Source organism: Eucalyptus grandis, chromosome 10 (assembly GCF_016545825.1).
Source record: "Eucalyptus grandis isolate ANBG69807.140 chromosome 10, ASM1654582v1, whole genome shotgun sequence".
Taxonomy (NCBI): domain Eukaryota; kingdom Viridiplantae; phylum Streptophyta; class Magnoliopsida; order Myrtales; family Myrtaceae; genus Eucalyptus; species Eucalyptus grandis.
Window position 1 is genome coordinate 6,197,017 of NC_052621.1, and position 15,615 is coordinate 6,212,631.

At 42.0% G+C, this 15,615-nt stretch overlaps 2 protein-coding genes across 4 annotated transcripts; one reads left to right on the forward strand and one right to left on the reverse strand.

Moving 5' to 3' along the window:
- Positions 1–1,214: 1,214 nt before the first annotated feature.
- On the reverse strand, positions 1,215–5,714 carry LOC120289019 (UBP1-associated protein 2B-like). Its single transcript, XM_039303429.1, has 2 exons — positions 4,093–5,714; positions 1,215–2,745 (listed from the first exon to the last, which is right to left on the reverse strand). The coding sequence occupies exon 1, from the start codon at positions 5,587–5,589 to the stop codon at positions 4,093–4,095; it is 1,497 nt and encodes a 498-aa protein (XP_039159363.1). The 5' UTR covers positions 5,590–5,714; the 3' UTR covers positions 1,215–2,745.
- A 1,359-nt stretch (positions 5,715–7,073) lies between these two features.
- Positions 7,074–11,771, forward strand: LOC104421417 (ABSCISIC ACID-INSENSITIVE 5-like protein 2). Of its 3 annotated transcripts, none has more exons than XM_018864362.2 (4): positions 7,074–7,246; positions 8,216–8,682; positions 8,781–8,852; positions 9,301–9,596. In XM_018864362.2, the coding sequence occupies exons 2-4, from the start codon at positions 8,218–8,220 to the stop codon at positions 9,433–9,435; spliced, it is 672 nt and encodes a 223-aa protein (XP_018719907.1). In that variant the 5' UTR covers positions 7,074–7,246; positions 8,216–8,217; the 3' UTR covers positions 9,436–9,596. The 3 variants fall into 3 exon arrangements, with proteins under 3 accessions (XP_018719907.1, XP_039159682.1, XP_018719909.1); XM_039303748.1 differs by lacking the exon at positions 9,301–9,596 and adding an exon at positions 11,388–11,771 and having other exon boundaries at positions 7,075–7,246; positions 8,781–8,946; XM_018864364.2 differs by lacking the exon at positions 9,301–9,596 and adding an exon at positions 11,388–11,771 and having other exon boundaries at positions 7,078–7,246.
- The last annotated feature ends 3,844 nt before the right edge of the window (positions 11,772–15,615 follow it).

A 15,615-nucleotide genomic window follows, 5' to 3' on the forward strand; every position in this document is an offset into this window, starting at 1 on the left:
CCTTTGATATGACATCACAATTCTTCCTTAACGTGGATCGCGGAATTGCGAGCATCCAAGTGTCGAATGCAGTCACATTTTGCAACAAGTACAAAATTTCCGACATATCTTGCAAAAACCAGATGAAGTAAATATAATCTTAGGCGCATTTGGTAATACAATTTCCGATAGAAATAATTTTTTTATTCTCGAAAGTAATTTTCAAACATTTTAATTAAACATTTTAAGACGTTTGTTTGATAATTATCCAAAAATTTTTATTTTCAAAATAAATTTGCATTTGTACCATTCTCAAAATTTATATTCCAAATTATTTTCTTTTAATTTTTTAATAATTTTGACTTTTTCCATTTTTATCTTTTATTCTTCTTTTCTTTTCTTCCCTTCTTTTTCTTCAATTCTTCTTCTTCCAGCTTTGACTTCAACCTACCGATCACCGACCTTCCTAAGACAGCAACCTCGCCGGAGTGTCACGGACCCTCCCGCCTTGCCACCAAGTTTGCCACTACCCAACCAGGCGAGGCTCCCCAGTGGCCACCTGCCTCGCCTCGCTCACTGATTGGCCAAGGTAGGCTTGCCTGGCCCTGCCAATAGCTAGGCAGCCTCCAGCAAGCTCGTCCGACCTCGACTAACTGGTCACTAGCGACCAACGACAATGAACAGCGAACACGGCGACAAACAAGCAGAGGAAGAAGAAGAGAGAAGAAGAAGAACAACAAGAAAAGAAGATAAAAGAGAAAAAATGAATTTATTTAATTCTAAAATTATTTCCAGGAACAAATTTTTTTTTACTTCTTGATTCTACTTCAAATTTATTCCTAAGAAAAAAAAAAATTACCAAACGAATTTCTGTTCTAAATCTACATTAAAAATAAAAGAAATTTTCATTTTTGGCCGGTTGCCAAACCTGCCATTAGAGACTGGGTTGAAACTTGCGCTCGTTCTCTGTTGCTGGCCCAGTTGAAAAAACTTTCAACAGTGGGAAAGAATACGAATTCAATAAAATAAAATATTTAAAAAAAAAGACTTGATTTGGAGAGCTAAGATCCCGATTTCAAAAGTTGGTTTTAAGGAAGGACGTTGGGAGGTAACGGCAAATTTCAACATCAAACAGATTGGTAGGGCAGTCACAAGGTTAACATAAAACCAACCAAAAGCCCTCAACCCACGACATCACTCCAAGGTACGGACTTCTGACCAAAAGAGGACAAGACTAGAACCGAGAAATCACATTACCACTCATCGCAGTAGTTTTAGACAAAGTAGGTTTTTGCTCACAGGACATACAGAATCTATCCTATGTTATTTAAAACAAAGATAACGAACCAGACAGAGATGCTATATTTCGTGGAGCAGTCGGTGTCCCTACTACTCTCCAAGTTCAGTCCCTTAGGCTGTTGAACATCGCACTATTGCCCCCCTAATCCTAATCGACACATATAGTGATAAAAAAGCTCCAATCTCAACACTATGAACCTGACGGCACTTGGCCAGATAGGTTTAGAATATACCAACTTACGCATCCTCCATTCATGTCCTCGAAGTCGAATCAAATAGACCAACTGCATCGCCTGTCTTCTCCTTACTTCAGACAACTTAACAAAGGTCGTGCAGGGCAACAGAGATGCAGATTCGGAAAGCTACATAGAGAATGGGAACATCAAATCTTGCCGAGCTTCCACACTTTGCAACAACCATATCAAAAAACTCATATCAACTGCAGCATCGACAGTATATATAACCTGAGAGGAATCACAGATAAGCCCCAAGAAACTTCTACACGTTCATAGCATAACTCCAGAGACCACAAACCAAAATCTAAGGTGATTTTGTGGTAAAGGGAGAAAGAGATCTTTGGGGTGTCCTTGAACAGCTGGAATGGTATGGCCACTAAGCAACTTGAGGGGAAAAACTCTTTCATTGTACATCATGCTATGAAAAGTTTGCAATGGTTGCCAGACCAAGGGTTTAATTAAAAATTCTCAAAAAATATTAGATAGGTGTGCTTTGAAATAAGATGCAATGAGATTGAGGTAGCAAGAGATCACAAATGATAAATGGCCAGAAGGGTCCTATAATGGAGAAGAGAAGCCACGCATTGAACTATTAGAAAACAGTGAGAAACTGAGTGAAGGTTTTCCCCTTTTTTCCTTTCTATAGTGCAAAGCACTCGAGCTGCTTTATGAATTATGAAAGACATATCCTCACCTGACATAGATCTGCTTCCAGAAGCATAGCATCACTACAGTTGCTAAGAGAAGCCCCATCAAGCTGGTATAGAAAATTTCATTCTAACAAAAAAAAAGCAAAAGGGCGAAACAAGACTGCAAAAACTTGTTCAATCGGACATTAAAGAACAGAACAATTATTTCGACAACTGAGTTCTCAAAAAACTCTTTAGCCATTCAGCGCAGTAAATGTTTTCGACAAAGGATAATATAATAGAGCCTCATGCATGCTGGTGAATTTTAAGTTAAGGAAATGTTCTCTGCTTGAAAACTCTACCTGTTCCCAACACTTTCAACGTAGCAAGAAAATGAAAATGAAGAATTATAGAGTTTTTAAAAACAAGTGAAGGGGAAAAAGTGCTGGAATAGCAATTAAGATACAAGTTTGAGATCTAGGGATCTCTATAGAAGACAAATAATTTCTAATCAGATTTAAAGATACTTTGCAAGAGATCCCGGAACTTCAGAAGATTCACCAGAGTCCAAAACTAAATGACTGATGCATCTATGAAGGAATCTGCACAATGAACATACAAAGCATGAAAATACTAATTATAAATGACTAAACAAGCGCGTAATAATTTGGATCAAGTACCATACCTTTAGCAACTCAAAAGGACGAAAACATCTTAATCTCATATATTAGCTGACCATCTAAGAGCGTATGCCAAACAGAGGAGCATAAAAGGATTTCAAAAAAGAAAAAGAGCATGACAATTCAAATGATATTAAGTTCGAACAAACAACAACGCTATGCTATCTTTAAATCTGTCAATGTCATCGCCTGCATTTGCCATACAAGCATTAACAAGCATTAACAAGCAAAACGGTGTAGCCACAAATATACCTGTTCACAATAATCCATACGTAATATCAAGAACAAGCAAGTATTGACAAGTCAGACATCCATGAAAGCAGCTCCATGCATAATATTGAATGACAGAACACCAAACAAATATCTAGTTGAGATTATTAGGTACTTTTACATGTAAATCAAATAGAGTTTGTTTCGCATGAGATAGGGAACACAAGGCTCGTACATTGTAAGATAAGAAGTTTTCACTATCTATATGATATTCTTAGCCTAGACAGGCCATTTTGTAACTAAAGGCCTTTCTGAACATAATCAAACCAACCACGTGGGACTAGAAAAAGTTTATCACATTCAGCATGGTGGTACCATAGCCAACGTTTGTGTTAAAACTTCGAGACACCCAGCAGGAACCCGAACAAAAAAATGTGCAAAGATCGCGTTGAACTCATTCTAATAAACATTTCTTACTACCAAGGCTTAGCATGTTAAAATGTCTGGTAAATATCAACCAAACTCAGCATGATAAAGCTTAGCACGTTAGACTGTCTGGTAAATATCAACCAAACTCAGCATGATAAAATAGACTGTTTTAAGTCATGAAACGATGCAGACCGAGACATGCATCAACACATATTTTAAAAAAAATCTCACTACTCGACTTGTTGGATGAAATCTATGTGCTTTGGAACTAAAAATGCATTGAAGAGAGCTTGAAACGCAAAATATAAGGGAACAAAAACTTCAACATAACCAACTTATCTGGTCAGCTCCTTTGATTATTTATCCGGCCAATCAATTTACTGTACCATCTTTTGATTATTGATCCTGTTATTCCAAATTAAAGATAAAAGAAAGTAGCCTATTTTTGGGCACCAAACGCAACACTTTGGACATGCTTAGCAAGTGTATTGGACAATGATGAGTGAAGCGGCAGGCCATCCAAAAGATCATCTTAAAGTTTACAATGGACAATGGGAATGATGAAAGTGATGAAAAGAAATGAGATAAAAAAGACTCCACAATTAGCAGCAGATGTGAGATCTTACTCACCTAGTGTCCCATGTATGGCGGTCCCCCGCCCTGTGGAGGCCGACCGGAAGTCCCCTGACCCATCTGTGGATTCTGATAAACACCTTGAATCCCAGGTTGCATCCCATAGCTTCCAGCAGGTTGGCCACCATATCCTCCCGGCATCCCACCTTGGTTCATCGGAGGTGCTCCTATACCTCCCAGCAAATTACCAATTCCCAACCCAGCTCCCTGGGTAGCAAGAATAGCAGTCAAGGCCTGTCCAAGTGCTGGATTAAATGCCTGCGCTGCCCCAGCATTAAACCCAACGGTTGGTCCTGGAGGCGCCATCAAATGTCCAGGAGCCGACCCGCTACCAGCTGCATACTTATTTTTGTCTTTCCTGGGATGCGAATACTGCTGTTGGTGGTAGTGGTGATGCTGTTGATGCCCGCTGAAGTTTTTACCTGGTTTTGGCCCATCAATTGCCTTTTGGCAGTGCAAAGTAATTCCTTCGAAGTTCTTGTACGGCTCCTCCAAAGCCCTCTTAGCACTCTCAGCGGACCTGTAAACAAACAAGGCGAAACCTTTCGGCTTACCAGTCTGTTTATCGAGCCCCAAAGGACCTTCCTCAACCTCCCCAAACTGCTTAAAGAACTCCAGCAGCTTCTCAGGATCAACCTCAGCGGACACATTGCTCACAAAGATCTTTCTCAGGGTGTACTCCGAAACAGGAGGCGCGCTAGGAGGCGGAGCGGGGACTGGGCCCGTGGACGCCAGCTGGCATGAGGTGATGCGGTTGCCGATCTTCTTCTGCGGCTGCTTGAGAGCCTTCCGCGCGCCGCTCCGATGCTTGAACAGGATGAACGCATAGCCCTTCGACTTCCCGGAGACCCTGTCGGTGACAGCCTTGCAGTCTTCTATCTCCCCGTACTTCCCAAAGACCGAAATTAGGGCATCGGCGGTCGCGTCCCAGCCGAGGCCGTGCACGAAGATCTTCCTGTGAGCAGGATCCGCGTCCGCGACGCCTCGCACGCTCTCGATCAAGTCGGGGTGCTTGGCCACGGCCTGTTTGAGAACCATAGTCAGCTGCTCCTTAGTGAACGGCTCCAGAAGCTTCTCCACGGGCTCCTCATCCACGTCGTCCCCGTCTTCTTCCTCCTCCTCGTTATTCTCATCCGCAGCTCCATTCGCCCGCGACGCTTCCGGCTCCGACGCGACGCCGCCGTCGCCGCCGCCGCCGCCGCTCGGCGCATTCAAATCGGCTCGCTCCTCCTGCTCCAGCTCCCGCTCTTCTCCCTCACCTTCCGGCCTCCCTTCCGCCTTCTCCGGCTTCGGTTCTCCGGTCTGCGGCTCCACTTCCGAAGCTGGATCCTTCTGCGCGGGATCGTCCACGGCCATGCCCTGCGGCTCCTGCTGCGCCGCCTCCTCGGGGACCGGCTCGGGGTGGGCGGCCTGGGAGGGCTCCTGCTGGTCCTGAGGCTCGGCGGACTTGGCCGGCGAGGGATCGGAGGATCGGAGCTTTCGCTTCTTGGCCATGGCCGGGAGGGTGGTGCTGGTGCTGGTGCTGGTCGGGGTTTGGCTTTTCGGTGGAGCTTGGCTAGGGTTTGGCGATGGCGGAATTGAGATTGAATTCTCTACAAATGATTGGAGCTTCGGTCGCGACGACGGGAATCACACCGACTCTCCTCGTTGGTTATGACTGGGCCGGACTGTTAGGGATTTTGGGTTTACATAGATAGCCAATATCGAGGCCCATCGGCCCAAAAGGACTGCCCCGGCTCGGCCCGCTTGGTCCAATAGCTGTTTCTATGGATAATTTAATATTATGTACTCGTGTAGGACAGGCCGGGCTGAGGGCTCGATGCTTAACGCCGGCGACACGTGCGATGTTCAGGTGGATACGTGTACGAACATGATTACTTTTTTTTTCTCTTTCAAAAGAATAGTAGGTTGAATGTATGGGTTTTCAAAGAGCACCATGATCGATGAGCGAAAAAAAAAAAAAAGAGCACCATGATCATTCTGCATTCCCAATACATTCGGAAAATCACTAGGAGAAGGGTTCAACGGATGGGTTAGTTGGGATTTTGTCAAAAACAATACGGCTTAAATTGACCTATCTTTATATAATATAAATTTAATAACTCATATTCCGATTTAGTACAGACTAAAACTCATATTCAAATTGATTCATATTATAAAATACTTCTTTCACTTAATTTAAGAAAATTCCTAACAAAATTAAGATGAAAGTGCTGAGTGATTAATTGTGCGATCGAGAATCACGGAGAATTATATTTGAGTAAGTTGTGAATCTATTTAATATTTATATTTTTCAAATTCTACAATCCAAATCAATTTATCGAATATAATTAATCCATATAACAACTTAGCCAATTAAATATGGGTTGATAAATAAATTTTTACAACCCATTTCAACAAATCTAGCCCATTTCCAACAAAGAATGAAGAACTTTCTTAGGGAATGGGTTAGAACGAGTAAATTGATAATAGCACCAAAAAAAAACAAAAAACAAAAAACAAATCTAGTCATTGATAATAGCACCCGCCTGATCTTGCCTACCAAGAGCTGAATACTTTTTATGGTGAGTGCGTCGACAACACCTCTATCCAGATCGTAGCTGCATGATTCTAGTCTTATGAAATTTATAAAGGTAATTACCGCTTAACATTTATTCCAAAATACCCCTCAAAATTCAGGAACACGCACGCACAAGAAGGACTTGTCCCCGTTTAGATCCCAAGAGATCTACCTTCAAGTCGTCTGATCTGACGCGACAAGAAAATCGAAAATCGACGCCAGACGAGTGGTCTAAGTGAACTACACCTTTAACAGAATCACGCTTTTAGTTATTTGAGATTATTTTTTTGAAGGAAATCACACGTACGGAGCAAAAGCAAAAAGTGGAAAAGTCTCTCAATGGCCCGAACCACGCCACGCTCACGCACGACCCGCGTGACATGACCATAATCATATCACCCCAGTACCAAACACGACCCAAAAATACAAAAAGTTAAAAAACGAGAGAGAGGGGGAGAGAGCGACCCGGCGTCCGATTAATCGCTTCTCACTCGAGAACACGAGATACGTGGATTCATCTCCCGTGTCTGCAACAGCAGAGCTCGGGTTGCAGTCTTAGACTTCGGAATTGTCGGATCCTTCGTCCTCCAGGTAGTTCTGGGTTGCTCTCTTTCTTCCCCCTCTTCCGGTCATCATTCAATCATTTTTTTTCTTTCTTCTTTTTGGGCATCGTTTTAAACCGATTTCGCAGTTAGTTTGTAGTTGCTTGCGTTGAGCGAAACGTGGGTTTGCGTCACTTCTCTTTGCTTGACCACAGTGTTCATGTTTTGTCCGCGTAAGCTGAGAGGAGGGTAAGAAACATAATCATCAGTACGAGTAAAGATGAGATTTTTATTTTTATTTTTTATATGGAGGGGTGGGGGGCTGGGGTTGAATTCGGGAGCTCGAGAGTGCGCGAGTGAGGAACTGAGCGAGAAGATGATTCGATCATTGCTGTGAACTGAATTAGCGAGGCAAAGGAGGAAGAAAAAAGGGTGCGTTTGACATTTTTGGTTATTGCAGTAGGCGGTTTTGTAAGCTCGCTAGCTTGTACAGTGATAGGTCCTTGGGTTGAAGAGACCTTGCTTTGATTTTTAATGGGGATTCAAACAAAGGGGTTGCAAAGTAACGGCCAAGAGACCCATTCGGTTGGGGGTTGGGGGGGGTTGAATTTGGGAGTTTGAGAGTGCACAAGTGAGGAACTAAGCGAGAGGATCATTTGATCATTGCTGTGAACTGAATCAATGAGACAAAGGAGGAAGGAAAAAAGGGTGTGTTTGAGATTTTCGGTTATTGCAGTAGGCGGTTTTGTAAGCTCGCTGCCTTGTACAGTGATAGTGATAGGTCATTGGGTTGAAGAGAGAGACACATTGCTTTGAATTTTTAATGGGGATCCAAGAGACCCATTTGCAATTGCAACCCTCACCACCATCACTGACCGGGCAAAGCTCGTGGTATGACCTCACTCTCGAGGAAGTTGTGACCCAACTGGGGGGTACTTGGGGAAGAAACCTCTAGGTAAAGTGAACCTTGATGAGCTTCTTAAAATTGTATGGACCACTGAAGAGAGTCAGTGTGCAGGGATGGATCGCGTGGGGAGTGGCGTGCCCCCATCGTCATCATCGTCGTTGCAGCGCCAGGCCAGCTCGACGCTGGCCAGGGCGCTGAGTGGGAAGACGGTTGAGGAGGTGTGGAAGGATATCCAACAGGGGCAGAAGAAGAGGAGCGGTTCGGAGGTGAGGAGTCAGGGTGGGGACCAGACCCTCAGCGAGATGACTCTAGAGGATTTCTTGGTGCAAGCTGGGCTATTTGCTGATGCTTATTTGGGTCCTTCAATGGATCTAAACCTCTCGGAGCTGGCAACTCCCCAGAGTGTTACACCGCCGCTTGGTTTATCTCCAGCACCTTCGACAGGCCTGTTATCGGATACGTCAGTGCCCAGGCGGAAAAGGGGTGACCCAGTTGTATATGAAAGGACACTTGAAAGGAGGTTGAAGAGAAAGATCAAGAACAGAGAGTCAGCTGCACGTTCACGAGCTAGAAAGCAGGTTGGCCCTTCATTTCTTTTGCAATCTTGAGGACTTGTCTGTTAAGACATGATTCTGACCTCTATCATTATTTTGACTACCTTACATGTTGATTGCAGGCTTACCAAAATGAGCTGGTGAGCAAGGTTTCACATCTAGAAGAGGAGAACATAAAGCTAAAGAAAGAGAAGGTAAATCTGGTCTTAATGCTTGGTCTGCGAGGGCTAGTACAATCGTGTAGAAAGAAGTTATGCACTGTCTGACTACTTGTTTCTGTAAGACAAGGTAAGACTAGGTTGGGCATAGACTAAACAGTTATTGTAGGAACAGTTCTTTATGTAGAGTATTCATCTAATGAGGGTCTCTTAATCTTTTGCTTTCCCTGCCAGAGAGTTTTTAAGGGTCGATGTGTCCAATAACTAGTAGAGGTTTGATTGTAAACTATAAAAAGCTACAGTAAAAAGCTAGAAGCCACAACCTACAATGACACCCCCTTAAGCTATAAATTTCATGAGATATTTGAATGTTGTTCAATTTGCATTAAATTCCAAGTTCTCTTTGCTGATTAATGTACTTGGTAAGAATAATGATGGTAAATGGACCCTCTGATATGGCTATTTTGTTTTCCATGATTTGTAGATTTCACCCTCAGTCAAATGCTTCTGCATGATAAGGGCCAAACTATGTGAGGCAGAGTTTAGTTCCATCTTACTAATCTTCATGATTCGGTGGTCCTGTTCTGGGAATCTTATCCACGTGTCTGTGTACGAGTGATGAATGGACTTTAAAAAACTTCAGGCATGCCACAATGATTATAATGTTTTTTTTTTTGGCAAAAAAAACAATGATTATAATGTTTATCTTGGCAACAATGAATTTTTTCCATGGATCTAAGGATTCTTCCTTTTTGCAGTCCTAAGGCCTAATTTGTTATAGTCTTTCCTCTATCAGCTGTTGATTTCCATCTTGCATATGACTTAGTGGACTGGACGCTAGGTGTTGGTGCTATGACTACTATTTGACTAATGACTCTTTTTCAGGGACTAAAATGATGAAACCTTCGAGATATGTTGTATGTTTGATTACTGCGTACGGTTCTTGTACTTCTATAATGATAAAATCCACTGGCAAGGGTACCTTTGTCTATCACGTGAGAACACAGATGAAATCCAGTTTTTTATCAGCTTGATGGGTGTTTCTATATGGAGTCATGTTAGTTGCGGTATTGCTTAAGTGGGCTGTTTGATGTCACAAGAATTGCTGCGGTTTTTAGACATTTTATGATTTTAAACGTCCATAAGAACTTAGTATAAGTAGATGCCATTAATTTTTAGACTTTGCAAATGGGCCATGAATCACAATTTTGGCTGTGGTTACTGGTTTGTGCCTGCCATTTAATTATGACAAAGTATTAATGTTTGAGGTGCTTCATGCAATGGAAATGAGGAAGAATTATGAGTCAGTAACTCTCTCACTGGTGGGTTGCCTGAATCTGGATTTGTGACTTAGAGGACTAAGACAGTCTTTTAAGGGATAAAAACTTCTGTCCTTTAGCATGGCAATGCGGGGTGAATATTTCATATAAATTACCTATTTTCAGTGACTGTCTTGATATTATGCTTTGACCTTTGAAATGTTGCAGACCACCGATCTTAGTTACGTCTTGATGCTTTTTCAATACAAAATATGATTTTCCACACGTTTTAGCTGTAGATTATAGTATCCACATGTGTTGCTAGATTTTCCTTTTAATGAAAGCATGATATCTTCTGGTACATATGGCTGAAGCAGTGAATTCTCATCTAGAACCTGGTTAAGTAATTGGTCTGCTATGTTTTCTTGAAATTGAGGTGAAATTGGAAAACTAGACCCTTCTTTGTGAATGGATATTAAACCTATCTAGGGTAGTTATCTGTAATTGTCCCTTTCCTTTCTATTGTTCTGCCTCGATCGTCCATTTGCTCAGAGGAGGGTGCACTATTTCAGTGGCTTGAAATAGTGTCGTATAGTTTGGGCCAAAAGAAAAAAAAAAAAAGTTTGTGTGCTGAGGAAAGATTTGTCAGTCAGTTTAGGTTGATGGGTACTTAGGTAGCAGATTGTAATCATTGTGGAATGGCATCAAAATATATCATCTAGCTTCCTGATGGGAGGATGTCAAATCATTTTATGTCCTCTTTGTAATTTTGGCCTTACTCATCTATGGAACTTAATGGCATATTATGCCTACCGATCTCAATGTATGAGCGTGGAGGTGCTTAGGTCTTCATCCTTCAACTTAGTTATTTCATGCAAATTGGTGTTTTCTTATCACAATGAATACGGGAGCCCCCGGAAAATCCTAGCAGAGGAGGTTTCCATTCTTCTTCTGTGTTTAATCTAGTTGCAACCAGTCTTGATCCTGTCACTCGCAACACAATTGCAGGAATCTGGGGTTTTGCACTGTACACTGGGGGGGGGCGTGAAGATGCGTGAAATATGTGATTGTGTTCTTTTGACGTGATTTTCATATAGTCTGCACGGACTTTTTGTTGATTCCATTCAGCATACCTTGACATGACCTGACCGTTCTAACTTGGAACACATATTATCTAGTAAACGTGCTTAAGAGTCAAATTACTGTGACTATGAACAATTGGTTTTCTGGAACATCGCAACGCACGTCCTTGGTTTCGCCATTCTTCCGAGTATATATGATTTTGTTACACAGCTGCTGTTCTTCCCTGTAGGAATTCGAGACCAAGTTTCAAAACGAAGTGTTATCAGAACCAAAATATCAGCTTCGCAGAAGCAGTTCGGCCTCCTTTTAATTCCCCTATTCGGTCCATTTCCTCCGCACGGGCACCTAAGCAGCGGCGTCCTCCAACCGTCCGGTGGCTGCGGCTACTTTACTCGAGCAGCTCATTCTGCAGACGCCCCTCCCCACCTCGTCTATTCCTAGAGTGAGTTCTTGTGTACATTTGCTAGTTAACTTATCGTAGAGGTGTATAACACTATAAGGCATCAAAGAAGCCATGTCTATAAAAATCTAGGCTCTGTATGTTTCAGACTGATGAAAGCAGTAGGAAAGGGAAGTGAAATTTATTGGCCTTGGCACGTTGCTTTTGTATTAAGAGAAAGAGGTCTGGCCGCCCACGTTTGGAGGCATTCTTGCCGATTGCTGCACCCGGATCTTCGGATCCGGTGGGTTCTACTCGAGATTCACCTAATCTAATGAAGAATCTTTTGCGTTCCATGTACATTTTCGCCGTCGGGATAAGCATCGACGTTGCCACATCTCTCTCTTGGGGTCATTAGTTAGATTTCGCTTTCATTCGGAAGGACGAAAACCGCGGGCTAAGGATAAAACGTTGAAAAGGAAGATGAAACCCGGGGAAGTTCAAAGCTTTTTTGTTAGAAGTGCTCCTTGATTAGATGGAAGAACTTTTGAATGTCTTGAACTACCCGTTACTAATAATTTATTATACTTGGATGCCGGTCTAAGCTGAGTCGAGTCGTATTGACGAAGTATCAGGTGTAGGGATACTCTCTGCAGTCGTGTACCGTTACCGTACGACATCATCGACTATCCGCCGCCCCCGTTCTCCAGCCATCAAAAGCCCGTCCACCGTCGGTTGACCGTCGATGGACCATCGATCTCTTCCCAACGGCTCTCTCTCCGTTCAATCCCATCTCATGCCCGGCAAGGCAATGTCCGAGGCGAGGCTCGGCTCGGGAAGGCTCGATGACAGAGCCCCCGGCCTTGCCTTGGATCTCAACTATGATGGGCCTGGTTGGGGCCTGAGGTCCAGCCGGGTCGAAGCTAGCCAGCGCAAGCTTTGAGCCCGAGTGTTGCGGAGGGGAAGAAAAGAAGGGAGGGAGAGCGAGCGAGCGGGTTGGCCTCGGCGGATCCAAGGCCGCCGGTGGACGACAGTCGGGTCGGCGGTGACGGGCGCGACGCTCTTATCATATTCGATGATATTACGAGCGGTAGGCTAGGCACGTTGGAATACATTTTCGGTCACGAGAGGAATTGTTTTTCTTTCTCGATAGCGATGGATTCCTATGTTATTTTATTATTTTTTTTTTGGAGCATTTCTTGGTTGTTGTCCGTTTTTCAAACGATGACAAGAATGGAGTTTGACAAGCGGAAAGGCGAAAGAAGGGGATAAGGACAGAAAAGCAAAGAGGATAAGCTTTGGCTCTGGGCACCATTATTTTCATGCACATCCCTGTCGTTGCTTTTTGTTCGTACTACAATTGCCTCTTTTCCTTCATACATTAAATTATCATCATTAACACCCGGCATCCTTTCCTCTTTTTTTATTCTTTTTTTTTAGCATTCCTTGACTCCTACTTCACGGTGGAATTCCTAATTTTACTTTAATCGACGAATTTCGACGACAATATTTGCCCCCTTTCATCCTTACATTTGTGTTGATTCGAAGAAAAGAAGGACGTTCCTTGAGTTTTCTTGAAAGCCACCTCCTTACACTTTTTCCAAAATAATTTATCTGAGTAATTCTAAACTTACTATAAAGATGCCTAATTCTACCTTTAATTTTTTAATTCTATAAATTTAGTGTTAAAAATTTTATGCAAAACTCTAATGAAGTCCTTCGAGTCGGTTTTTTACCAAATTATTGATGTAGCAATCCTGTCATCGTTGGACGTCCTACACAACACATCGTCATATCAATGGTTTCTAAAAACTAGTTAAAATGATTACATTAGAATTTTGTGTAAAAATTTGGGATTGAATTAATATAAATATAATAAGTTTAGAACTAATTGACCAATTTCTCATGCATTTTTCCCTTTTTTGTCTTTTTTCAAACTTAAGATGCTTATCTATGTATATTTTTCGATCTATAAACTTGTTTTATTGCTCTCGAATGGTTCATAAATCCGCTGAATGTTTTGAGTATCTTCAACCAAAGAGGCACAACCTCTTATCTTCGCAATAAATTCAGTATTCACCACGACCCTTCAAAAGTATATGAAGAATGTGCAACCGTTTATTGCCTTCACGTCACCTCACCCGACTCTCGTCATGTCGACGCTAATAGCAACCGGTCTTGATACATTCCTCAAAACCCCCCCGGAATGCCCTCCAACATTTAGTTTAATAAAGGTTTCCTCGACACCGAAATTAAAATAATTTTCTCCGAACAGAACGTTGAAAAAGAGAATTCTCCGTTTCTTATCTTAAGTAAGCGGAATATTCCTCCGTCCCATCGGGACAAAAAAAAGGAAACAGAAAAAAGTTAGAAATGTCTCTTGTTCCGTCGAAGAAATAATCCGCCGATATTCGAAAGAGAAAAAAAAAAAAAATTGGAAACCGAAAAATCCCGAGTAAATGTTATCCAATTATTTTGTCCCCGCGTAAACAGAAATATCCTGCTGAGCTGGCCGTCATCAGTTGGCCCCACGTCTCAAAGCCCAAAAAAAAACGGAAAAAAAATTAAAAAAAAATAGAGAGAGGAAGAAAGTCATCCGTCGTCCAGCTCAGATCTTATCCACAAGAAGAAAACCCCCACTCTCCACGTCACGTGATCATCGTGCCCTCAACTCCTCCTCTATCGTCCCCCCCCAGCGCGTGGGCCCCACTCGCCGATCCGTCACGTGGTCTGGCCACGTCAGACCCACGCTGATCTGATCCTCTCAACAGTATCCCGCAATACTCCAAATCGAAAAGGAACAAAATTATATTTACATAAATAATGGATATATGTCACGTCCCGCTCTCCACGCGCCGCCGTACGAGACCTCGTATGTGGGGGCAGATTTGGATGCGGCCCCCGTAAGAAACCGAAAACGACGTGCGCTCCGCCTCCGCCACCTCCGCCACCTCCACCTCCCTCCCTTTGGTCTCCCCCCCATCCTAATCAACCCTCCACCAGCAAACGAGGGGACCAAAAATTACGTACGTGATTTGGGGCCCTCGTTGGAAAAGGTTTAATTTCCGACCAGAAAAAAAGATCTCCGACTTTAAATTAAGTCCTAATTATGTTCCAAATTTTTAAATTTTTTATTAAAAAAACCTCAAATTTAGGTCTCCTCACGAATATGTTCGAAATCTTTTTCTTCTTCCAAAAGAACTTTCGAATTTTGGGTCTAACCCCAAATTCACCTTAAATTTTGCTTTGTCTAGAAGATAAAAGTCACTTACTTTCAATTTATTTTCAAATTTATCCCGTAATTTAGTTTTGACTTGACATGGCATTTCTATCTTACTAGCAAATCCACATTAACAAATTAGCATATCTCCGAAATGAAACCATTAGAGGATATATAAATTAGGGACAATTCACAAGGGTATTTAGACAAAATGCTAATAATGGCAAATTTGGTGATTTTTCTCTCAGACATGAAAAGTTAGAATTAGGTTTGCAAATAGATGTAATGTTAAATTTTTTTTTTTGGACAAAGAGTTTGGCTTATGCAACCAAGTGCTTTATTGATTAGTTACAACTACTATCGTCAAAACTTGGGTTTTCCTTTTCAATTTTTTTGTCTAATTATGCGCTCATCTATCGTTGAATTAACGTAATGTGCATTCCTTTTCTGCCATGTCATTAAGCGATTCGCCTATTTAGTAAAGGTCATTGATCAAAATCTTTGATGACATAATTGGAGAAAGTCGGAGGACTTGATTACATAAAAAAAATCCAAAAGATCAAATCGAGAAATTACAAAATAAAGAGTCATAGCACTCAATCGAACAACATAAATTTATAATTTGCCAGTGTCGAGCCGGAGCAACTCAATGGGAAATTTGGTGATTTTTCTCTCCGACGGAAAAGTTAGGATTAGGTTTGCAAATAGACCTAAAGTTTTTTTTTTTTTTTTTTTGGGACAAAGAGTTCAAGTTATGCAACCAAGTGCTTTGTTGATTAGTTACAACAACTATTATCGTCAAAACTTGGGTTTTCTTTTACAATTTTGTTTTTTTTGGCTAATTTTGCACTCTTCTGG

What these genes read in the sequence shown, in the direction of transcription:
- LOC120289019 (XM_039303429.1), bottom strand. Translation starts at nt 5,589, where the DNA reads ATGGCCAAGAAGCGAAAGCTCCGATCCTCCGATCCCTCGCCGGCCAAG.
- LOC104421417 (XM_018864362.2), top strand. Translation starts at nt 8,218, where the DNA reads ATGGATCGCGTGGGGAGTGGCGTGCCCCCATCGTCATCATCGTCGTTG. An exon ending in GTTCACGAGCTAGAAAGCAG is followed by an intron (nt 8,683 to 8,780) that starts GTTGGCCCTTCA and finishes TGTTGATTGCAG; the next exon opens with GCTTACCAAAATGAGCTGGT. An exon ending in TAAAGCTAAAGAAAGAGAAG is followed by an intron (nt 8,853 to 9,300) that starts GTAAATCTGGTC and finishes CATGATTTGTAG; the next exon opens with ATTTCACCCTCAGTCAAATG.